This window comes from Galeopterus variegatus, unplaced genomic scaffold, assembly GCF_000696425.1.
Source record: "Galeopterus variegatus unplaced genomic scaffold, G_variegatus-3.0.2 Scaffold354, whole genome shotgun sequence".
NCBI classification, from domain to species: Eukaryota; Metazoa; Chordata; class Mammalia; order Dermoptera; family Cynocephalidae; genus Galeopterus; species Galeopterus variegatus.
Genome location: NW_007726465.1, coordinates 524,264 through 550,025, shown reverse-complemented (window position 1 = coordinate 550,025; position 25,762 = coordinate 524,264). Strand labels below are relative to the sequence as shown.

Here is a 25,762-nt window from a genome sequence, read left to right as displayed (position 1 = left end):
GCGGCGCTCCCGCCAAGGGTTCGGATCCCACATACAGACCGGTTCCCGCTCACTGGCTGAGCGAGGTGCGGGTGTGACACTGAGGGTTGCGATCCGTTGCCGGACACGAAAAAAGACAAAAAGAAAAAAAAAAAAAGAAAGGAAATTCTGACACATGATACAACATGGATGAACCTTAAGGGCATTACACTAAGTGAAATAAGCCAGTCACAAAAGGAAAAATACCGTATGATTCCATTAATATGGTCTCCAGAGTCATCAAACTCATAGAGTCAGAAAATAGAATAATGGTTGGAAGTAGCTAGGGTGGGAGTGGGGGACAGAATGAGGAAAGAATTTGTGGAAGAGCAGAAATAGCTAATAAAATGTAAAAAAAAAAAAAATTAAAGCATTTTGTGGCTTCATCAAAATTTAAAATTCCTGCTCTTCCAGAGATTCTGACAAGAAAATAAAGACATTTCCTAGACTGTGAAATACATATCTGATAAAGGACTTATATCTAGAATATATAAAGAATTCTCAAAACTCAGCAATAAGAAAACAACCCAATATTTTAAAAATAATCAAAAGATTTGAACAGACACTTCAAAGATAATCTACAGAATAGCAAATAAGCATAAGAAAGATGCCCAACATCAATAGTTCTTAGCTACAGCCACTTTGGGAAACGGTTTGGCAGTTTCTTACAAAGTTAAACATGCACTTAGCACATAAACCAACAATCCTACAACTGAGTATCTACCCATGAGAAATGAAAACAAATGTTTACACAAAAACCTGTATGCAAATGTTCATGCTGACTTTATTCATAATCACCAAGATGTAAACAACCCAAAGTCCTTCCACTGGTGAATGCATCAACAAACTGTGGCGCATCCAAACAGTGGAATATCACTCAGCAAGTTAAAGGAACCAACTGCTGACACATGCAACAACACAGATAAATCATGAATGCATTATGCTAAGTAAAAGGCCACACAGTGTATCGTTCCATCTTTATGACATTCGGGAAGAGGCAAAACTACAGGGAAAGAAAACAGACCAGTGTTTGCCAGTGGCTGAGGGTGGAAGGAGGGGCTAACTACAAAGGGACACAAGGGAACTTTTTGGGGCGATGACATTTTCTACGCAAGAGTATGTCAAAAAGTTCATGGAAAGATGCATATTATCTTCTAATTCTACTTTTCCATGAACTTTCTGAAGTATCTTTGCATCTTAATTATGACAGTGGTTACCCAACTGTACGCTTTTGTCAAAACTTACAGAACTGCATACTGCAAAGGGTAAATTTTACTGATCAAAAACTATACATCAGTAAACTTAATAATTTTTTTGTTTAGTTTGTTTTGTTTCTGGCAGCTGGCCAGTACAGAAATCCAAACCCTTGTTACCAACAGGACACTCTAACCAACTGAACTATCCAGCCAGCCCTTAATAATTTTAAAAAGAATTTGTGTGTTTCAGCAACTACAAAAACATATCATCAAGTAAAACAAATAAAAGTGAGCAAAAGTTTTAGAAGATAGATAACTTATGGTGTGAAGATGTGCTCAAAAAAAAAAGAGAAAACAAGAACCTTGATGGGGACATGGTTTAGGCAAAATTCAAGCCCTACAAACATATCTGTATTAATGAATGTGGGGATTCTTTAAAGCCTAGGGGCACATCTCTCCCAAATGTCAAGAATTCTTGGCTGGCTAGATATCAGGTGCCACGCATACTCTTCTCTGTTGGTAAAAGAGGCTCTGCATATAAAAGGGATGTTCTTGACTCCGATTCAGGCCACCTGGTATTCAAGCTCAGCAAAAGAGAAGTTTCAGGGTATAACTACTAATCAGTGAGTTTTCCTCCATTTTAAGTATAAGACAAGCACATAAGTTAAAATTGCCTAATAAATTTAAAACTTGTCTCACATTGCAATCCAGGTAATCAATATTTGCCTGGGATTGCCAGAACCAAGAAGGCTCCTGTCCTCAACTCTGTCCTTCCTCCGAGGACTGTTAACTGGTCATTGTCTTTTAATAGCAGCATGGAAAAAAAAGTGAGTGGAGCTGGGCCGGTTTCCAGCAAGACAGAACCAGCAAGAAACAGGCACTTAAAATAGAAGAATGGAAAAAAATGGGAAGCAGTGATGGGAAAAGAAACGGTCTCTACCATTCAGAAAGGCATCAATAAGCAAACCTATGTCCACCTAGATCCTCCTCAATTCTTCCTCCCCAATCAAATGTGGGTTAGGAAGAACGAGGGGGAGGGGGTTAAAATGGAGAAGTAACCAGGAAAGGCGCAATTAGAGTTAAAGTGGGACCATTCTGGTCATTTCAAGGGTAATTTATGGCTCCATTCCACACCCTACCTCTTGGCTGCCAGCCTCACAAATGACAGGAAAGATAAAAATAAAACTGCTGCCAAGTCCATTCTAAACTACAGAAAGACAATTTACTTTTGCTCAACCTGGAGTACAGAGAAATCCTCTCAATGGTGGCAGCTTTATGAGACTAAAAAATTCATCTTGAGAGAAGGCACAATAAATTGTGACTCATCTAATCTAATCCCAGGTTGTACTGTTGGGCTGAATGGTAAAGAATGCTCAAACACCTTCTGAAATTTGAAAGAGAGCTAAAGTTGACAGTGGAAGTGTTCACCTGCTCAGTGCAACTGCCAATGACTTGAGGTTCCTTGAGCAGAGAAGAGCACATGATTTGTCCTATGACCCGAGATCATCTGAACCTGAATACAAGGGCATATAGGACACTCTGGCGGCTCAGGAGACAGTGGGCCATCAACTTCCACTAACGCGTAGGAAGGATCTGCATGGGGCCGATCCTGGAGGGAATGCGGAGCACCGGCATGTACAGGCGGATCAGAAAAGGGTCTTCACCTTCTTCCTGCTGGTATTGTTATCTTGTTTGAAGCCCACCACGGCCTCAGCTCCAGACCCGAAAGGACTACACAGCACCTTGAAGGTACTGGAACCACAGAACATGACAGTGTTATTCACAGATGTTCAGACATGACAAATAACAAAGGCAGGAATTCAGCAGGGGTGAGATAACCTCCGAAAAGAACATATCCAATGGACATTCCTCAAGACATCCCTCTGAGCTCCTACTGAGGAAAGCTCAGACCCTTTGCTGATCTATTTGCCTGGCATGTTCTTCCTGGACTCTTCACCCAGCTGCTTGCTAAGCGAAATCTTGGTCTAAATGTCCCTCACCTCTCAGGCTAAAGTAAATTCCCTTTCATTCTCTCAACAGCACCCTACTCATTCCCTTTATGGCACTTCTATTTGTAATTATGTATGGGTTTGTGTGTTAATTTGTTTAATTTCTGTCTCCAATAGGTCCATGAGGGCAGGGACCATGTCTGTTTTGTGTATCTTTTTTTTTTTTCCTTTTTGTCTTTTTTCGTGTCCGGCAACGGATCGCAACCCTCAGTGTCGCGCCCGTACCGGACCGGGACCGGCAACGGGATCGCAACCCTCGGTGTTGCTCCTGCACCTCGCTCAGCCAGTGAGCGGGAACCGGTCTGCATGTGGGATCCGAACCCTCGGCAGGAGCGCCATCGCGCTCCCAAGCGGCACACTGTAGCAGTGCGCCACCGGGCCGGCCCTGTTTTGTGTATCTTTGTATACCGAGCACCTAGCATGTGTCTTGCCCCACAGTAGGCATTCAAGAAATTTCTGTTGAATGAATGAAAGAAGCAAGCTGTCAGGTTCAAAAGCACTCTTGGGCCTGTAATCTCTAGTACTGTATATGTTCTTTCCAGTCCAGTCACTCATCGCCTCCCTCAATCCTCTAAAGAATGGAATCCATGCCAAAGGATGGAAACTCCACAGTCTACCAGGTATTGGGCAGTGTCAGAGCTACTGTCTTCCAGAAAACTAGCCCTAAACGGCGTGTGAAATCATCAGGGTCTAGAAATAAAAATAATTTCATTAGACTCACATTGTGCTGATATACATATTCTAAAATTGCAAGACCATCTCCAAATCCACATTTTATTTGACGTTTTTGTTTTGCTTTGTTCTAGCTGTCATTTTTAAGCACGCTCTAACAAGACTAGGCAAGTAAGCATGGGAATTGAGAGAGACCATCTACAGTAGACAGAATTTCTAAAATGACCCCTCCTCCCAAAGATACCCCACTCTAATACCTAAAACTTATGAATACCTGTCACACCCTTGATTTTGTTATATCACATGGCACAGGTGACCTTAGGAAAGGGCAATCATCCAGGTGAGCCTCACCTAATTACATCATTTCCTCAAAGCAGAGCACTTTCCCTAGCAGGTGGCAGAAGAGAAAATCAGAAAGACAAAACACAGGGAGACTCAATGCACCCTTCCTGACTTGAAGATGGACAGGGCCACATGAGAAAGAATGCTGATGGGCTTAAGGAGCTCAGAGAGGCCCCAACTGACAGTTAGCAAGGAAATGGGGACCGCAGTCCTACAACTGCAAGAAACTCGGCTCAAATACCAACCCAAATGAGCCTCGAAGTGAATTCTTCCCTTGAGTCTCCAGAGGAGAATGCAGCCCTGCCAGCACCTTGATTTCAGCCTTGTGAGACCCTGAAGGGAGAACGTAGCCACATGTGCTGGACTAAGACCTACAGACCTGTGAGCTAATAAATGGTGGTATTCTAAGCCCTACATTTGTGGTGATTTGTTACACAGCAACGGAAAACGAATACATCCTCTCAATACAAATAAATAGTAGTTCCCACAAAAGAAGAAACTAACTCTCCAATATATGGCTAGGCAATAGCCTCAGTCCATTCTTGCCAGTCACCCTATCTTGCTCTAGTTTTGAGAGCTTCACGCAGTGATAGCATTGCTCTCTGGAATCCAGTGCCCATCTCAAAAGGCCAGCATTTCAGTGATCCTAACATCCATTATGAGACCCACATTCCTAAGATTCAACAATCACTTGGGAATTTGAACAACTATATATAAGTCAGATATTACTGTTCTTAGAGGGTAAGTAACATTCTTTTCTGGTAGGGTTAAAGTACATGGGCTTTACACATTCTTTTCCCAAGCAAGACTCATTTATGTGTCAACTCTTCTCTGATTCCAATGTTAATCTTAAAAGTGGCAAGGATTCATTGGATAAGGGGTATAAAGAATAAGTATGATTTGTAACAATGAATATGCTAATAAAAAATAAATTTTTTTAAAAAGTGGCAAGGATTTGAAAAGAATAGTCCATGAAAAGCATTCAGTGTGGAAATACTGGATGAAGAAAAAAACAGATGAAATGAGAAACTGAGCAGGCAGTGGGAACCCACCACACTCTTGGCAGTTAGGTAAAACCTTGGAAAGCACAAAGAGGTTCTGATAAAAAGTCTCCCCTATGCCCTGTGCCCCTAAAACCATCACATCTCAGGAGTTGGGGCGCCAAGGAATGTAAACCAGTAGCAAGACCCACCCCGACGTCCTGGCAAATAAGGAACAGAAACACAAGACTCTTTCAACTCAACAAATATTTATTGAGCTGCTGCTACGTGCAGCACGGCACTATTCTAGGTCCTGCTAGGGACACAAAGATGAATGAGGCACACACGGCCCTTGACAGGGTGTTTGGCCGACATCTTCAGCACCGCTCCCCCTGCATAAGACCCCCCCCAAAAAACCAACAAACTAAATGGAAGAGGAGGAAGTAACTCTTCAGAAGTCTCCAATTCATCATTCTTTTCTAACTGTAAAGCAAAAACGTATAAGTTGATTTCAAATAAAACTTTTTTAAACCAGTTTTAATGGTGAAAATTTTAAAGTAAAATTTTAAAGAAAAAGAGCAAAACCAACCTAGTCCTAATCTCCCCTTCTCCTCCACGAAATAACAAGTATTTGCACCATATCCTACTCCAGGGTTTTGCTAATATCATTAAAAAATTTTTTTTGTCATTTTGTCATTAAAAAGTTGCACCTTCAAAGGCCATTCATAAGCACACGAAGTAGACCTACCGAATAGGCCTGCTATAAAACTCAGCGTAAAGCCTAACAGAAAAGCCTTCAGACAGAGCCAGTGAGTAAGTTCTCATTCTCTTCGCACCACTGCATGCAGAATTTCACACTCCATTATCAAATAATCAGTGAGCCAAAGATACCTTCAACTCATCAAGCATTTTCTTGAAAAGGCAGGTCAAACACAGCCTTAAAGTGGAAAGTTAGTCAGAAATGGGAAACAAAATAAGCAGAAATTAAAAGGCAAAAAGGATGATAACAACTCTAAAGATATCAGGAATCATAAGAATCATAAAAGGAGTAACCATGACAGTTTAAAGACAGAAGTTATCGTATTGATTTTTTCAAAAAATCCAGTTAAATGCTGTTACAAGAAACACCAACTAAAATATAAGGACCAAAAAGGCTGAAGTGAAATGGATGGGAAAAAATATTCCAAGCAGATACAAAATAAAAAGAAGCTGGGTTAACTATGCGAATGTCAAACCAAACCACTTTTTTTAAGATTTAAAAAATTAAGGTATAATTTACATACAGTAAAATTCACAGTAAAATAGTTTCATGAGTTTTAACAAATGAATACACACCTGTTACCACCACAATCTAGACCTAGAACATTTCCATTGCCCCCCAAAATTTCCTTGTGCACCTTTGCAGTCAATCCCTCCCCTAATTTCCAGCAGCTGCTAATTGGATTTCTGTCCCAATAATTTTGTCTTTTCCAAAATGTTATATAAATGGAACCATACATAATGTTACCTACTGTGTCTGGCTTCTTGCACTTACCATACTGCTTTTGAGAGTCATTCATGTTTTAGATTGTTCCTTTTTATTGTTAAGATCAAATAAATTTTAAGAGAAAACGCATTTTTAAAAGATAGACAAGATCACGAGACAAGGATAAAAAGCTTAATTGGCCCATTAAGTCATATTCCAAACTACACTGTGGACCCAATCAAATAATTGTGAAATACATAAAGCAGAAATTCCTAGAAATTACTGCTCATCTCTTCCCATTATCCCCCCACCCCCCCAACTGGACTGGCTCCCTACTGTTCCTTCAACTCCAAAGGCACGTTCCCACCTTAAGGGCTTTGCAACAGCCAGTTCTCTAACCAAAAGCTCTTTCCCTAGATGTCCTCATGGTTACGTCCCTCCCCTTCTTCAAGCCTTTGCTTAAAGGTCACCTTCTCAATGAATAGGGCCTCTCTTGACTGCCCTATTTAATATTGCAACTGCTCTTATGGAATACATTTAGACATATATTTACACGAATCAAACAATTCTTTTCTTTCCCATTTTTTTATTGCAACAAAACATACATAATGATTGTCATTTTAAGCATTTTTAAACATACAATTGTGTGGAATTAATTACACTCTCAATGCTGTGCAGCCACTACCTCTATTTCCAAAACTTTTTCGTCATCCTAAACTCTGCATCCATTAAGCAATAACTTCTCATTATCTCTTCCCCCCTGTTTCTGGTAACCTCTAATCTACTTCTGTCTCTCGTTTTTTTTTAAATTTATTTTTTCTTAATGTTCCCATGATCACTGTATATATTTATGGAGTACAGTATGATATTTGAGTACATTTATACAGTGTTCAAACTTATTTTTTAAATAATAAAAGTCAATTAAACGAGAGAGGAACACTCTGGGATTCTGCATTATTATAGAAGCCAAGGCACAGAATATTTCTAGAAAGGACTAGACCACAATGTTAAACCTGCAGATAGGTCAGGTGGATTTTTGTGGCTATAATTTCAGCAGGATGACAGAGGTGGATGCCAAACTAAAGTGAACTAACAAGTAAATGGGAAGCCCAAAGAATATTGAGGCCAATACTTGCACTATATTTTCAACAAGTTAAGGGTACATAACAACCTCATAAAACCCAGTATATGTGAAGCATAAAGCAATATGAATTCTAGATTTTAGTCCTGTGATTATTTTTATCTAATACAAAATGAAAAACCTAAATGTAGGACTGTTTAAATGTTCGAAGTGTCATCCTACTTAGGCTATTGGGTAAGCCATCAGAAAGACAGTCACTAAACCAACCCCCAAATCACTACCTCATGGACCTTCATACTTTCAAAAGAAGCCATCCAGTTCTAACAGAATCCTAAAGGAAAAGTCTAACCTCAACACAACAAACCACAGCCACAAACACCATGACTTAAGCAACCCCTCTCCTTGCCACCCACATCTGTCCAAAGCATCTGCAGTTTGTTCTGTTCTGGTTTGGTCTTCCAGCACCACGAACCCAAGCTGCCCAAGCTCTCATGACTGAAGAGCCATTTCTCCAAGACCCACACTCTTCTATTGGCTTCTCTCTAAACTCTTTCCCTTGCATTCACAATTGGCCTGAGAAGTCCTAGAATCCAGATAAAGGTCTGGTTAAGGTAGAAATATCACTCCTGTGCCCTAAATTGTGGTGACCCTTATCTTAGCTCCATTGTTCACCATCAGGAATACAATGTTCTATTCAGTGTCTTTTAACTTTGTGTTTCATTCCTCCTCCTATGGATACACTTTCAGAGGAATAACTGCTCCAAAGCTATAGAGCGCCAATGTTCCATAGAGCCTACTACATAACAAAGCCCACCATCACAAGAGATGTGAACTTAAAGTGACAGCTTCCTAAGCTCCTCCCCTCCTGCACTTCTGGTCTCCACGCATGAGATCACAATGGAGGAGTCTGAGAGTCCTCCACTCCTCCCTACCCTTAGCCCTGTCTCATTAGTCAGTCATCCAGTCCTGCTTGATTACACCTGCTAGGTATCTCCAGGGATTGCTCCCGTCTCCTCTCTATTTTGCTACTGCCCATGGCTACCCATCAATGCCTATCTCACCAGTTCCTACCCCTTAATTGGTCCCCGATTCTAGTCTCAACCCCCACTGTGTCAGACATTCCTACCCTCTTCTATTCCACTTGCCCCCTCCTCCCGCCAACCTCATTGCAAGGACTAGATGACTCCCAGACTCCCTTGCAGGAAGGTTCTAGATGTGATTTAGATTGTGCCAATCAGAAGCTCTTTTTTTTCCCCCCCTTATGCAAAGGAGCAGAACAATGAGAAGCTTTTGCAGGAGATTTGGAAAGCAGAAAGAAGTAGAAGCTACTTGTCCTGTGGTGGTGGAGACCAGTGGGGGTTCCAGCAGACTCTATGCCTCACCGCCTGGACACCAGCTTCATTTGTGCAAGGTGGATGGTAGGGACAGCAGCAGTTTCCTGACATCTGAATTGCAGCCACAGGCTGTGACCTGAAACCAAAGACCTAGGGGAGACCCCCTCACTTCTGTCGCACCAGCTTATCCAATAACTTTTGTAAGCACCGAATTTCTGCTCGAAATACCTAGAGTGTTTTCTGTTCTGTACAATGAACTCTAACTGACAGAGCTCCAAATTTATCCATCAGACTACTTTCCTGAATAATTTACCACAGAAATAGTATACCATACCATTGCTCGAAATTTAATGGTTCCCTGTCTCCAAAGAATAAGGTCCAAAGTCCTCAGTAAGGGGCCGAGCCCGTGGCACACTCAGGAGAGTGCGGCGCTGGGAGTGCAGCAGCGCTCCCGCCGCAGGTTCGGATCCTATATAGGGATGACCGGTGCGCTCACAGCGCTCACTGGCTGAGCGCGGTGCGACCGGTCTCAAAAAGGACAAAAAATAAATAAATAAAGTCCTCAGTAAGGCATAAAAAGCCCTTGGTGAACTGGTCTTTCCTTCTTATGATCTCCTACAGCAGGGATCAGCAAGCTTTCTGTAAAGGGCCAGACAGTAAATTTTTTAGGCTTTGCTCACTAAACGACCTCTGTCACAAGTACTTAACTCTGCCATTGTGTCATGAAAGTAGTCACAGACGATATGTAAATGAATGAGTACAGCTGTATTCAAATAAAATTTTATTTACAAAAACAGGTGGCGAAGAGAATGAGAAGACAAGCCACAGACTGGAAGAAAATACTTGTAAAACACATATCTGACGAAGGACTGCTATCCAAAATAAAGACTGTTACCCAAAATATACAAAGAACTCTTAAAATTCAACAATAAGAAAAAGAATAACCTGATTAAAAAAATTGGCAAAGACTTGAACAGACACCTCATCAAAGAAGATACACAGATGGCAAATAAGCATATGAAAATATGCTCCACATCATATGTCATCAAGGAAATGGAAAATGAAGCAACGACGAGATACCACTACACACCCCTCAGAATGGCCAAAACCCAGAACACTGACATCATCAAATGCTGGTGAGGATGCGGAACAATAGGAGCTCTCACTCATTGCTGGTGGGATTGCAAAATGGTACCACCATTTGAAAGACAGTTGGGCAGTTTCTTACAAAACTAAACGTACTATTTACCTTATGACCCAGCAATCACGTACCTTTGTATTTACCCAAGTGAACTGAAAACTTATGTCCACACACACAAAAAAAACCTGTACACAGGCATTTACAGCAACTTCATTCATAATTGCCAAAACTTAGAAGCAGCTAAGATATCTTTCAGTAAATGGAAAATAAACTGTGGCACATCCAGACAATGGAATATTGTTCAGCAATAAAAAGAAATCAAGCCGTGAAAACACATGGAAGAAACATAAGTGCATAGTACTAAGTGAAAGAAGCCGATATGAGAAGGCTACATACTGTATGATTCCAACTACACGGCATTATGGAAAAGGCAAAACTGTGAGGACAGTAAGAAGATCAGTGGTTGCCAGGGGTTGGGGGCGCTGACAAGATGGAGCAGAGGGCAATGAAACTGTCCTGTATGGTACTGTAACGGTGGCTACATGTCATTACACACTTGTCAAAATCCACAGAATGGACAAAACCAGGAGTGAACCCTAATGTGAACTATGGTGATGATGTGTCAATGTAGGTTCACTTTCTAACAAATGTCCCACTCTGGTGAGGGGTGCTGATAATGGGTGAGGCTATGTATGTATGAGGGCAGGGGGTATTGGGAATCTCTGTACCTGCTGCTCAATGCTGCTGTGAACTTAAAACTGCTCTTAAAAAAACAAAAACCGGGGCCGGCCCGGTGGCGCACTGGAGAGTGCGCCGCTTGAGAGTGCAGCGGCGCTCCCGCCGAGGGTTCGGATCCCATGTGGAGACCGGTTCCCGCTCACTGGCTGAGCGCAGTGCGGGCGCAACACCGAGGGTTGCGATCCCGTTGCCAGTCAGTAAAAAAGACAAAAAGGAAAAAAAAAAAAAAAAACAAGTGACAGACTGGATTTAGCCTGCGACCCATAGTTTACTACAGCTGTCATCCCTAATCCCTTAAATATCAACATTACCAAATGACTTCTATGTCCTCAGATATGCCAAGTTCCCTTATTCCCTCTTGCCCTTGCTCATGCTGTACACTCTGCCTGCAGTGACGTCCCTGACCTCCCCACTTCATTGGTCTGGGAAGCTCCTTCAAAATACAGCTCAACTGTGTGAGGTCTTTCCCAAGTCCCCCAGGTAGATTTAGGTCAACTTCCCACTAAGTTCCTCTTGCATGTGTACACACCAGCACTATGGGATCATCCATGACTCTAGACCGGAATTGTCACCTATGTGTCTGTCTACTACTAGAGATAGTCCTTGGCGTTACAGACCATGACTTTTCATTTTTTCATTACCACGACCTAGCTCAGAGCCTGGCATCCAATGGATGTCGAGTGAATAGTGCTTTCAACTGCAGATACGTGCCTTCCTTCCTCCTAGTTCATAACTGGCTTTCTGGTACACGCCACATCTCTCTAGGCTCATCCAGAAGAAATGCCAAATAAATACCTATGAAATAAATACATCTGAATAAATAAATGTATAATAATATATCATGTATTGTTTTAATTCATGCATAAGTAATAAATCACTATATAAATAAATGTGTAATTAATCTCCAGTTTACTTTCAAAGTCTGGCTTTGAGGACAGAGTGGGGCCCTTGGCCACAGTCTCAATCCTACTCCATATACACCAGCTGCTCAGAAGAGAGCCCTGCGAGCTCCCTGTGGGCAAGGACTGTGCCTTAGTTATCACTGAATGAATAAGTAAATTACACTTATTCCTTTTCTTATTCCTTTCTCTTCCCCAGCAATAGCAATGAGGCTATAGTCAGATTTGAAATAAAAGCTGCTAGGTGGGAGGCCTGAATGAACACAGAAAGGTGCTATATTCAGTTTCATGTTGACAGGGTGACATCTCCAAATAACTGCAGTTCCAACTCCGGTAGCCTTAGTCGTCTCAGTGGAAAGAGGGTGGCAATGGCCAACAATGACTGAGGGGATGGCCTGGCGCCCGCAGGCTCAGCTCTGTCAGCTTTGCTTCCCAGTTCTCCCCTGGCCCTCCCAGGACTTCCTGAAGGGTTCCCAGCAGACTCACACCCGGCTGAGTTTATTTTTCTTTCCTTTCTGGGATAGGCTGTCTGCAGACACAGCTGATGAGCTATTTAGAGCTCACCGGCGGCCTTGGGGCTTTATAAATCTCCGGGAATATAGCTCTTTTAAGTCTTCAGAGATCATTAATGCCAAGGCAAAGAAGCCGATAAACTCGATATGTTTTCATCAAAACAGGATAAAAAAGAAGAGCAAAGGAGGGAGAATGAAAACTGCCATAAGAGGTTCTGAAACTTTCACATGTGAAAGAATCGCTGGGAGGTGCATGTTAAAATGCAGATTCTGGGCTGGTCAGTTAGCTCAGTTTGTTAGAGCACAGTGCTCAGTGTTACAACACCAAGGTCAAGGGTACGGCTCCCACAACTGGCCAGGTGCTAAAAGAAAAAAAAAAAAAATGCAGATTTTGACCAACATTGCCCAATACTGACAGTTGATGAGGGATACAGGCAAATTCCACGGCCTCCAGCCCTTGACAACACAAACACACACACACACTCATGCACATTCACATACACTCTTATACAAAATAATTTAAACACATATACATACAATAAAGGAAAATAAATAAAGTCCCTATATACAGCTTCTTAACCAAGATCCCTCACACAGTTTTCAGACCCATTAATGAAAAACTTTATGAACCTAAAAGCAACTTAAATGCATTCTTCTATTTTTTTGTTCCATCCCCCTGTATGACTGTGGAAATTTTACAGGGATGCTAGACTGAGGAGCCAGCTATTCAAGTCAAAAGAGCTCTTAAAGCTGTGCTTGGAGGAGCAGCATCACTTCACAGACAGTCCTATGGTCTTGATTTCACCGTAACTCCCTGATTTCATAAAATAGATAGAGAGGGGAAAAAATCACAGTTGACAAAGAATCAGCAAACCACACAGGGACTCAGACATCCCAGCTTTGTGGAATGTCACAATCATTTCTAACCTAAAGGTAACTCTGAAGAGAGCTGCCAGTACCGGCATGGACCCCTCTACTGGGTTCTGTTCCCCTCCACGTGAACCCCACTGGGGCTCCTTAGCTCCCTGAACCAGGTAGCCCCTCAGCCACTGTACTGAACCATCGGAGAGCAGACAACAGTCTCTCTGCAAACTCCTTTCCCCCTCACTTCTCAGTCTTCCCCTCTCCACAGACTTTCTTCTCCCTCACAGTTTTATTTGCCTGTTTCATAAACATCTCTCGTCTCTCAAAGACTGAACTCGCTGTGGAGAGTAGAAGCCATGATGACAAGACCCCTTGTGCGAAGAGTGCACAACACCAGACGCACACTAGATCTTCACATCCTGAACTGACTGAGGCGAGCTTCCCAAAGCCAGCCCTCATTCCTGCAAAATAACATAAACACTGGGTGATCCTAAAGGGTGTGGTAGGTACTCTCTGTGCCAACTCACACACACTCTCCAGGGCTTTATAATACACCAAGCACTCTGCAGTGTTACACTGGAATAAAGAACACTGCACAGAATCCTGGGGTGTACCACATAGTCGTCCCCATTCCAATCGAATACCAAATAGTGTTGGATCAGCCCTCTAAGGCCACCAAGATGAGTGCTGCTCCAACACATTATCTGTGGGTGATCAGCTTTCACCTGGAACCCAGTCCCCCAACTACCAAACTAAACTTTCAGGCATTAAGATTTCTTGGTAACAGGAACTCAGCCTAAAAGGCCAACATGTAACATCAATTTAGAATCATTGGCTACACTGTTACATATGTAAAGTGGGCAGAATACAAATAAGTGGCTATTATCAAACCTGGAGAAACCCTAAGGTCTGGCATCCATCTGCCTTAAGAGCAAACAACAATTTCTCCAACCCAATACCATCACTGTTCAGTTTTTTTGGTTAGTGCATGACACTTTTTTACTTTTTATTGTGAAATATATCTTGTAAACAATGGAACATATTAAATATATATTCGGTTTAAAGAAGAATAATAAAATGAGCACCTAGGACTCACCACCCAGGCTAAGAAATAACACGGCTGGCATCTTAGAAACTTTGTGTTCTTTCCTCATTATACCTATCTCTTCCCCCCGCCCCCCAAAGATAACCATTCTCCTGAATTTAGGGTTAATTATTCCCATCCATTTTTTTATAGTTTTATCATCTATAAACGTGTCCATAAAAAAATATGTTGTTTAGTTCTGCATTTTTTAAACTTTATATAAATGGCATCATACTATAGTATTTTTTTCCGTGACCTGCCTCTCTTGCTCAGCATTATGCTTCTGAGATTCCACCATACTGATGTAACCATCTTTCACCTATTTTTACTAAGGGACAGTATTACATTGTAGGAGCATAAGACAATTTATATTAACTCCTCCTTTGCTCAGCCAGACCCACTGACTGCATACTGACACCACCTGTCTTTTTTTTTTTTTTTTTTTTTTTTTTTTAAAAGATGACCGGTAAGGGGATCTTAACCCTCGACTTGGTGTTGTCAGCACCACACTCAGCCAGTGAGCGAACCAGCCATCCCTATATGGGATCCGAACCCGTGGCCTTGGTGTTATCAGCACCGCACTCTACCGAGTGAGCCACAGGCCGGCCCTGACACCACCTGTCTATAAACAAATTTATGCCACATGAATTGGTGGCAATCCCATGCTGGCTTCCATGTAGCAAACCAGATGGTAAAACAATTAGAGATGTTTCACCTTTTATTTTTAAAGAGTGAGCAAGATCCCACTAAGAAATGGAGCTTTCGGGCCGGCCCGGTGGCGCACTGCTACAGTGCGCCGTTTGGGAGCGCAGCGGCGCTCCCGCTGAGGGTTCAGATCCCACATACAGACCGGTTCCCGCTCACTGGCTGAGCGAGGTGCAGGCGCGACGCTGAGGGTTGCGATCCCGTTGCCGGTCCCGGTCCAGTACGGGCGTGACACTGAGGGTTGTGATCCGTTGCCGGACACGAAAAAAGACAAAAAGACAAAAAAAAAAAAAATGGAGCTTTGAGACCTTGCTTAGCAAGCAAATGGTGGCTCTGCTGGATGACCTTGGATAGATGAATCCCTAAGATAAAACCCTTCCCCAGTTCCAGTTCTATAGCTTTAGAAAGCGGGAGAAAGAAGGAGAGGAAAAGGCTGCTTTGACATCGCAAGTCTTCACGTTCATGGACACGTCGGAGTACCTTTGTTTGGTCATGGTGAATAGTGCCTACGTCTCAGAAAAGCCTACACTTCAGACAGCAAAAGCTAAATATTTAGTTTGGGAGGCAGCAGGCAGAAGCTCATCATTCTCTCTACCCCCGGAAAGCAAGGGCAGCAGAAGAATGGACTTGAATCCTGAAGGTTTGATTCAGCATCTCCCAACTGCAGTCCTTGATACAAACGTATCAGTAATGTCTCACTTCTTGGGGAGTATTGGGGGGGGACACAACAGACAGGCTCAAGATGAAAAGAAAAACCACAGCCACTTTGCTGAGAGCTCCCAGTGTGCAAGGCCCTCAGATTGACATAACTCATCTCAGCTAATTCCTACAGTTACCTTGTGCGGCAGATAACATCCCCATTACATCTGAAATTAACTGAGGCTCCGAGAGGTTTAGTGACTTGTCCAATATCACACAACAAGTACAGGACAGGCTAGGATCCAATCTACATCTTCTGATTCCAAAGCCCTACACTCTTACCCAGTACACGACCCTGCTACCACCTACAGTAGTCAGTAGGTGTGCATAGTGACCTTCACACAAGCAAAATGGAAACGGGTTCCTACAGACACAGAAGATTCTGCCTTCTATGGGGGTAATATTTTCAAAAGTGTTTCCTGCTGAATGACAGCAGGTTCCATGTAAATGCAAAATAAATACTTAGATGACAGAGACCTATGAAAACTCAGAAGCCACGCGTGGTAAAATGCTACAGCAGCTAGGCAGACTGAGGAGGACTCCCATGCAGCTTTAACTATCTGGAAGGCACTCTGCCCACTAACAACTAGCCAGCACTGGATTTCTACCATGGAGGAAGGGCAAAAATGCATCCAATTTTCTGCTGAAGTCTGGCTGATGTTTTAACAGCCAATCTTCAACACAAATGACGATAAAGAAGGGCTATCAGGATCAATGAATTTCAAGATTGAGCAACTAGAGAAATTCAGAGACCAATAAACGGTTCAAGAATTTAGATCCAATTAATTCTGTTAAGAGCTGGATTCTGCCTTCCAGCCCCAAATTAAGTGACATCAGTGTGTTTGACACAAACTTTCCAAGTCAGCTAAAAGACCAAGACGGCAATTATTAGCACCAAAGCTAAGAAGGCATCCATCGTTCTTGGAGAGTGAAATGCTGACGTGTTCCTCTCCCCGAGCTGTTCACCATGGAAGACATTCTGTTGCCTCCAGTTCTGGGTGCCTCTCATTCTTTTGTTGACACAGATTTACCAATTATATTGTCAGTCCTTACCCTGTGAGGCCCAACTATTCATCCCATCCCGTAAGTCACCCAGCGAGTCATGGAAATTGTTCTTCAGGGTGTGAGTAACACTTTTGCAGAGACTTAGAAAAACGAGAACAAGGACATGGCACCTCTGCTTCTAATAATGCTATGCACAAAAGAGCCAAATGTCCACCTTCTCCTGTTCCCAGCACCTGCCAGTGACCACAACCTCATAAACCCACAAAACAACCAAATCTGGAGAAGTTGACAACTGTCAAAGGCATCTTTCAAGGTGCTATGGGTATTGGATGAAATCATATTCCATTTCTCAAAGCATTATTTCCCATTCCCTGGGATTTGTTTGGAAAGATTTTTACCAGTTATTCACCTCCTCTCTGCACATAACAAAGATTTACAAAGTACAATCATACTATTATTTTCCATAAAATTTCCTAAAAGCGGACTTGTACCATGTATTTATACATAGTAATAAATAATAAATACAGGTCCCAAACCACTTGAAGCTATTCTCCTGCCTAGGTATTTGGTTGCCGTGGAAATGAGTTTGTACCATTAACGCAGGTATAAGATGGGAATTTCAGTAAATAAGATTATACCATTCACAATATGTACGAGTATAATATAACTCAGACTGTAAGTATAGGAGGTGTTACCCAACACTCAGAAGGGAACTATGGGCCACCCCCAAAAACAGAAATGCACAGACAGAAAATTTCACATACAAAGAACCACTGATCTAAGCATTTCTACGTGTAGCCTGGAAGAATAACCACAGCCACAGCCGCTGACGTATAAAAAAAGCAGTCAAGTTCTCTGTTCAACAGTTACTTTTACCAAAAAACCAAATTAGCCAGTCCCAATCTTTGTCAAGGAACCTCTGACCCTTCTGAGGACCTTGAGTTCTGTACTTGGCTCCCTCAACATATTGAGTCAGTTATAAGATCTCTAGAAATTTCCAACAGTTTCTAATATAAATTGTTCCCCTCCACTTCCTGATACGTTTTTGATAGCTCTAAACATCTTCCCAGCTCCTTCTCATCAACAAGAAGGGACTTACCGGGATCTCCCACCAAAGCAGTTTGTGCTGGGGGGCTGGTGCCGATTTTCTGGAGCGACAGTTGTCCCACTAGATTCTCTCGAAGGTGGCTGTGATCCTAGAAAGGGGACCAATCACAAGAAAAGACAGAAATGTCAAGAAGCTCAACCGTTGTGTGAGATTTGGCTACCAGGAACAGAACTCCCTCTGGGTATCTCTGTCCACCCCAGTGGTGGACATCTAGCCAGCAGCAGCCACTAGCATGAGAAAGAACATGGACAACTGTGTGAGATCTGATCCGCACCACCAACCTGTGGGCTCAAACCCGGGAAACAGCTTCTCTTCTCCAAGACCTTCAAGAACATCCAGAGCACCTACACTGCCTCAGACATTAAATGAACTCCAGTCTCACAAACGTGAGAAAGAGGACAGGTGCTAGCCATGCAAAGTGGGGACAAGGAATGGGGGGCATTTCTCCATAACACGACCATAGAGCTGTTGAAAAGCCAAATGAAATCATGATACTCTTCCACTTGAAACCCTTCAACAGCTTTCTGCTTCTCAGGTGAGGTTCAAGTCTTCAAGGCTGTGTGATGAGTCAACCTGCCTGTCCTGCCTCACCTCCACCACTCTCTTTGTTCCCCGTGATCCAGCCACCCTGACCACCTCTGTTTCCACCCCAGGCGATGCCACCGCACACCCATACCCCTATCTTGGCCTGTCTCAGCCCCTCAATACTCCAGGTCTCAGTTTTCTCAGAGAAAATTTCCCTGACCCCCCAGTTTAGATGAGATCCCCCAAAGTACATGAATCTCATACCACCCCAAGCTTTTCATTCATAGCTTTTGTCACAGTTACAGTTGTGTAATTTGTATGTTTACTCATTTGATGTCTAACTTCCCCTGTCCTCACCAAGTAGATTATGAACTTCAAGGAGTAGAGACCGTGTGAATTGTGCCCACTGCCATCGGGATAGCACCTGGTCTAAGACCAAGTACTCACCAGGTGTTCTATGATGTACATACGTGCTGAACGAGTGAATGATGCATGTTTTCCTCCATGCACCAAAGTACCTGAAGCACCACTCAGTCCAGTTGAAAGATTTTTCTCAGCAGTCAAGGCCCATCCAACCCGGCTGTCCTTGAATTAGAATTCAAATTTCACCCCCTTGAAGCTACAGAAAGCCTGTTTGGGGCCCGGAAAGTACCATAGTTACATCACATCTAACAAAACATTTAATGAGGAAAATTACGAGAAACCCAAACCACTTCAGACCTCAGACTTCATGAAATAATTTCCTGCTAGATCCAAAGGTAACTAATTTCGGACTAGATCAAAAGAAACAAACTACCAACATTCAGGACAGAGCAGGAGACACTCTCCAATGTCCCTGCTTCTGTCTGTATTTTGCTAACATGTATCTCTAGAAGGACAGCAGTCCTCTTCCCACCAATGCCATCTCATAAACAAAAACACCTTCGACACCGCCCCCAGGAAGTTTGACTGTATTGAAAATAAGAAAAATGGACCAAAGTCACATCTTCCATAAAGACATTTTATTTTCCAAAGTCCATGTGGGATGAAAAGATGTTTTTCTCTGCTCTCAAACCAAACAACAACATGCTTACAAAGACTTAACATTGATTTTGGTCCTTGATCAGAAAGCAGAGAAATCATGTTGTGATTTTGATCCGGGCTTCAAAGAAGAGTCAGGGCTAGCTATGGGCCAGGACTGGCTGAGCAGTACCCAAACCAGGACACCTAGTGGAGAACCAAGCTCTCAGCACCTCCTGCCCCCTGCCGGGCCCGCCCTGTCCCAGCACAGCCCTAGGGAGCTGGGCAGCACTCACCGTCTGTCACAGCACTGCCATTAGGCACGCTTCCCAGATCAACAGTCGGCCCGTCCAGGAAAATTGTCAGCTCTCCACCTGAGACAACGCTGCCTTTGTTCTCTGTCTGCAGGTTCAGGGTCAGCTGCGTGTTCTCCACTGGTGGGCACAAAAGGCAACATGGAAGGACTAAAGCAAATGCACCCCGAGTTACAATTCTGCAAATCAGAAGCTCCCATTCCAGCTACTCTGGCTTCCTTGGCAATGCTTTTCTGCATCTTCAAATTTGTCTCGTGGCATGGAAAAAAGAGTGGGAAAGAACAGGTCTAATGGTAATCACTGTTGTATCAGGCTGCTGGAAAAGGTGTACTTTTTTTCTAAACATTTTATACCATGAGGTTAGCTACATAATTTTTACATTACTGACTTATTTGTTTGCTTATACTTGCAGGACCATGAGGAAAGAGTAGGGATATTGATGACATACAGAGGGAGAAATTAGTGGCAAGTAGTATCCCCCATAACCACAGAAAGAAGAGTGGTGAAAAATACAGAAACAGGTCAGGAGACCCTAAGGACATATCAACAGCAACCATCTCTAGAAGAGGGATTGCCGGGGCTTATTCTTTTATTTGTGTTAAAATGTATTTTCTAAATTTTCAATCCTGGGAGGTTGGCCAGTTAGCTCACTTGGTTAGAGCATGGTGCTAATAACACCAAGGTCCAGGATTTGATCCCTATACTAGCCAGCCACCAAATTAATTAATTAATTAATTTTCAATTCTGAAAATGTATCATCACCTTGAAATAAGGGGGAAAAAAATTTTAAACAATAAGAGTTCAATACAAGCACATTAGCCCCCTGAGTCACATAAGGAGAGATCAGCCACACCTGGCTGGATGACTGAGGCCAGCTGCAGCTCAGTCACCCAGCCCCTAGGACACTAGGCAGACTCAGCACCAACAAACTGACCCGAGACAGAAGCGCCAAAGCCTTGGCAGGCTGGAAGCGCTGCACTCACACCCCTGAGGCTACCACAGAGCCTGGTCTGTCACACTGAATTGCTTCTGTCCAGTATTCAGCCTGAATACTTAACACTTCAGTGCTGCTCAGTCCAGACCAGTTAGGAGCTATGGCCTCCAGCAAAGGGCTATTCAATCCCACCAAGAGACAACCAGCACCTATGAGGACTCCACAGCATATGTCCCCCTCCACACCTCCCACCCTATGAAGCCAGCCTAGGGAAGGGCCACATATTCAGACTTCCCTCCCCTCCGACCCCATCCAATCCACACTTCATTTTATCCCTTAGTTGTTATTGTACTATTATAAAGTATCTTACTGTTTTCTAGAACAGGGCACATATGAATGAATAAGTGTCTCCATAAGCACTAAGGCAAATTTGAGCACTTTCTAGAGACAACCACTGCCCTCCACCCCCAGTCCCGGAAAAAATCCTGTCCAAATCTAATAAACAGACACAGCCCTTTAAGAACACAGCAGAAAAACCTAAATCCACTCAAATATCTATTATAATAAGGTAGAAACCAGTCACCCTTCAGGTTTTCAAGCTCTCTCAAGCATCTCTCCCTTCCTTTAACCTCTCTTCCCTGCAGTGGGTCTCTTTTCTGAGTCTGCTGCTATATTCAGTTTCACCAAGGGTCTTGGTGAGTTCTAAATGTTTTTACAAAATAACACTTGTAACTCGGAAACTAGTTCCTTCAAAAGCCAAGGAGTGTGGGAAAGAGATGAGTGAGGCCTTTCAAGCACCAGCACTGCGTGCCATCCATGTGAGTGAGCCATCCTGGATGTGAAGCCACCACCAGGCAAGCCTTCAGATGACGGTGGCCCCGTCAACATACTGACGGCAACCTCCTGAGAGATCCCAGGGCAGATTGCCCTGCTAAGCCACTCCCAAATCCTGACCCACTGAAACTATGAGGTTAGAAATGTTTATTACTGTTGTTGTTGTTGTTTTCTCCCAAAGTCAGGGAGTGTCTCCCTACTCCGTCATGCTGAGATCCAGTGCATAAGTCTCCAGCAATACAGCACAGGGGTTAAGAGGGCAGGTGCAGTGAGGCACCCTGGTTTCAAATCTCAGTTCTGCTACCTAAGAGCTGTGCGGCATTAAGCAAATTGCTTAACCTAGGCATTGGTCTCCCTACCTGCAACACAGAATCTTTTTCAGAAGACACTTGTAAAGAATTAAATGGCACCTAGTAAGCTCCTAATACTCCATCGTTTTTATTATCTCCCTGTTGACTTCCTGTTTTTAGGCTGAAGAGTTCTGATTTCTCCTCGTCTAACTTCTCATTCATTTTACAGTTGCTCTTCTCTTCACCTTTCTGAGACCTTTTTAGATTACAGCAACAAACTCCACAACATCTTCCAAAGTAAGCCAAATAACCACTGCAAGGATGGACTGTCTTCTCATCTTGTTTCTAGGACAGCCTAAAGATGGCCAGGCTTTTGGATTCAGTACACTGCTGTTGGAAGTGTGCAAGGATGAGCATTCTAGAAGAGCTCCTGGATTCCTTTTCCAATATCTCAAAGGCCATCATTTTATAAATGGAGTGTGGGTATGCTTTTCCGTCCTTCCTGGAGGGATGATAATGTTCAACAGGAAGGTGGAGGAACCCAAGCCCTCTCACTGCTAATTTCGATCTCCGTGACAACCACACTGCCATGGTCCTCTGACAGAAGCCAGAGGCCTAACCTGAATTTTACTTTCCATGGTCTCATATCAAAGCTCCAACTTAGCTCTTCTATTTAGTTTACCCACTAACCGTCTCAAGCAAAATCGTTATGTACTTGTAATCTCGGAAGTTACCTTACAACTCTTTGAAATATATTTTACCTTCAAAAAAAGCCAGTGGGGGAGAAGGAAGTCATTTCTCTTTAAACTAAACTTTCGAGAACATAACCCCCCACTGATGTATTTACTAAAAAGAGAGTCAGAGAGACCTCTGGCCATCATCATCATAACCAAGTGATCAAATTTAGTGTCACTAAGAACAAGATAACCTGATGCCACATGCTCCCTGATGTGATACAGTATGAAGCACACAATGTCACTTTTAAAGTCCTCTTGCTAAACACACTTAAGCTGAGGCATAACACTACCTGACTTCAAATTATACTACAAAGCTACAGTAACCAAAATAGCATGGTACTGGCATAAAAACAGGTACTCGGACCGATGGAAAAGAATAAAGAACCCAGAAATCAACCCACATACTTACAGCCAACTGATCTTTGACAAAGGCAACAAGAACATACACTGGGGAAAAGACTGCCTCTTCAATAAATGCTGCTGGGAAAATTGGACATCCATATGCAGAAGAATGAAACTAGACCACCCATACCTCTCACCATATACCAAAATCAACTCAAAATGTATTAAAGACTTAAGTATAAGAACAAAACTATAAAACTACTAAATGAAAACGTAGGGGAAACACTTGAAGTAGGACTGAGCAAAGACTTTATGAATAAGACTCTCAAACTGCAAGCAACAAAAGACAAAATAAACAAACAGAATTATATCAAACTAAAAAGCTTCTGCACAGCAAAGGAAACAATCAACAGAGCAGAAAGATAACATACAGAATGGGAGAAAATATTTGCAAACTATACATCTGACAAGGGATTAATATCCATAATATACAAGGAACTCAAACAACTTCACAGTAAAAAAACAAATAATCCAATTAAAAAATGGGCAAAGGAGCTGACTAGTCATTTTTCAAAGGAAGACATACAAATGGCCAACAGGTACATGAAAAAATGCTCAGCATCACTGATCATCAGGGAAATGCAAATCAAAACCACATTGAGATACCATCTTACCCAGTTAGACTGGCCATTATCAAAAAGACTGAGAATAACAAATACTGGGAAAGATGTGGAGAAAGGGGAACTCTTCTACCCTGTTGGTGAGACTGTAAATTGGTGCAGCCATTATCGAAAACAGTATGGAGGTTTCTCAAACAACTACAGATAGAATTACCATATAATCCAGCAATCCTACTTCTGGGTATATACCCAAAGGAATGGAAATCATCACGTGGAAGGGATACCTGCACTCCTATGTTTACCGCAGATCTATTTACAATAGCAAAGATATGGAACCAACCTAAATGTCCATCAATGGACAACTGGATAAGGAAAATGTGGTATACACGTACAATGGAATACTACTCAGCCATAAAAAAGAATGAAATTCCACCATTTGCAGCAACATGGATGAGCCTGGAGAAAATTATATTAAGTTAAATAAGCCAGACACAGAAAGAGAAATACCACATGTCCTCACTCATAAGTGGGTGCCAAGAAGGAAGGAAGGCAGACAATAATACATTCAACTTTCAGAAGGAGGAAACAAATCTATAGTTACTAGAGGTGGGAAAGGGAGAGGCAGAGGGGAGTTAGGGAGAAATTGGTTAAGGGGCACAAAGAATAATTATGATTTGTAATAATGAATATGGTACTAATATTGATTTCATCATAATATATAGTAGATAAATAATGGTAGTCAACATTGTACCCCAAAATATGTATAATCAATTACACTTCAATTAAAAAAATGTAAAGATTTTTAAAAGTCCTCTTGCTAAAAGCCCTTACGTTGAATCTAATCAAGGCTATGAACCTACTTCTCAGTTCATATGAAATAATGGGACAGAGAAACAGGTTAAATGATACCATTTGGAAGCAATCACACAAATCCAGAATGTGGGACATCTACAGGACAAACAACACTGGACTCTTGAAAAAGTCAATGTTAAATTCATTTTTTTAAAAAAGGAGGGCAGAGGGAGACTCTTCTAGATTTAAACAAACATATCCACTAAATACCATACATGAATTTTGAGTAAACCTTGGTTTGTGAAAAAAATTCTTAGGACAATTGGAGAAATTTGCATACAGACTGGATATTAGATGGTGTCTGAAATTACTGTTAATGTTCATAGATTCAATAATAAGGTATTATGGTTTTATATAAGAATGTTCTTATTCTTGGGAGATGCAAGAATAGATTTTGATATCTGCACTTATTCTCAAGTGGTTTTATAAGAGAACGGGCTGAAGTTTTTTGGAGTAAAGTGTCATGATATCTGCACTTTACCTTCAAATGATTAAAGAAAAAAAAAAAGGAAACACAGCCATACACTCACACATATAGATAAAACAAATGCGGCAAAATGTTAAATGTTGGACGTAGGCAGAGGTCGTCTGGATGTTCACTGCATCTCTCATTTCTTCTGTATGTTCACAAATTTCATAATGAAAAGTTGGAAAAAGATTTTTTTTAATTGACAAGGCTATTAAAAAAGTTAAACCTCTGAGAACAGAACACCCCATTATTCTCTTTTAAAAAAAAAAGAAAAACCAGCCTGAGCCAGGGGAGCCCTACAATGCATAAAGGGACTAAAGAAACCATTAGCTAATTGAGTGACAGATTCGAGCATACAGGGGAGGCTGAAAGGCATAAGTGTGGCTGGAAAACACATACGGGAATCTTAGTTATAAATAGCAGCCTTAGCCACCTCACCTCTGGGGCCCTCTGGTCTCACTGCAGCCGCACTGATGACTCCACAAAGCCCCTTTCTCTTCCAGCATGTCTTACTATTGCCTCTGGAGGTATCGCTCAAAAATCAAGAAGTCCATGAAAAAGTGGGTGCAGGAAGTCAATTTCCATAAGTAGGATCAGATTTAGCACAGAAAGCTATACCTGTATTCATGCAGTTCATGCGCAGAGCACCTACTTACTCTAGTCACTGTGATTCCACAGGAACAAGATGGACAAAAATCTATGCTCCTGAGACACTTATATTCCAGTTGGAAGAAACAAACAATAGGAATTTTTTTAAAAAGAAAAAAGGTAAATTGTGTAATCTGTTAGAAGGTGGCGAGTGCGGGCCGAGCCCGTGGCACACACAGGAGAGTGAGGCGCTGGGAGTGCAGCAGCGCTCTCACTGCGGGTTCGGATCCTATATAGGGATGGCCGGCGCGATGCACTCACTGGCTGAGTGCAGTGTGGCTGGTCACAAAAAGGACAAAAAAAAAAAAAAAAAAAAGGGGGGGGGGGGAGGGGGAAAATATAAAAA

The 25,762-nt window shown here is 42.3% G+C and overlaps 1 protein-coding gene across 1 annotated transcript in view; it reads right to left on the bottom strand.

Annotated features, from left to right (window-relative positions):
- Positions 1 to 25,762, bottom strand: part of WWP2 (WW domain containing E3 ubiquitin protein ligase 2) — a 137,871-nt gene that overhangs the window by 59,295 nt on the left and 52,814 nt on the right. The window contains exons 5-6 of the mRNA XM_008567892.1: positions 19,673 to 19,810; positions 17,844 to 17,940 (exon numbers count right to left, since the gene is read on the bottom strand). Of these exons, the coding sequence (XP_008566114.1) occupies positions 17,844 to 17,940; positions 19,673 to 19,810 (235 nt within the window). The remainder of the gene's footprint in view (positions 1 to 17,843; positions 17,941 to 19,672; positions 19,811 to 25,762) is intronic.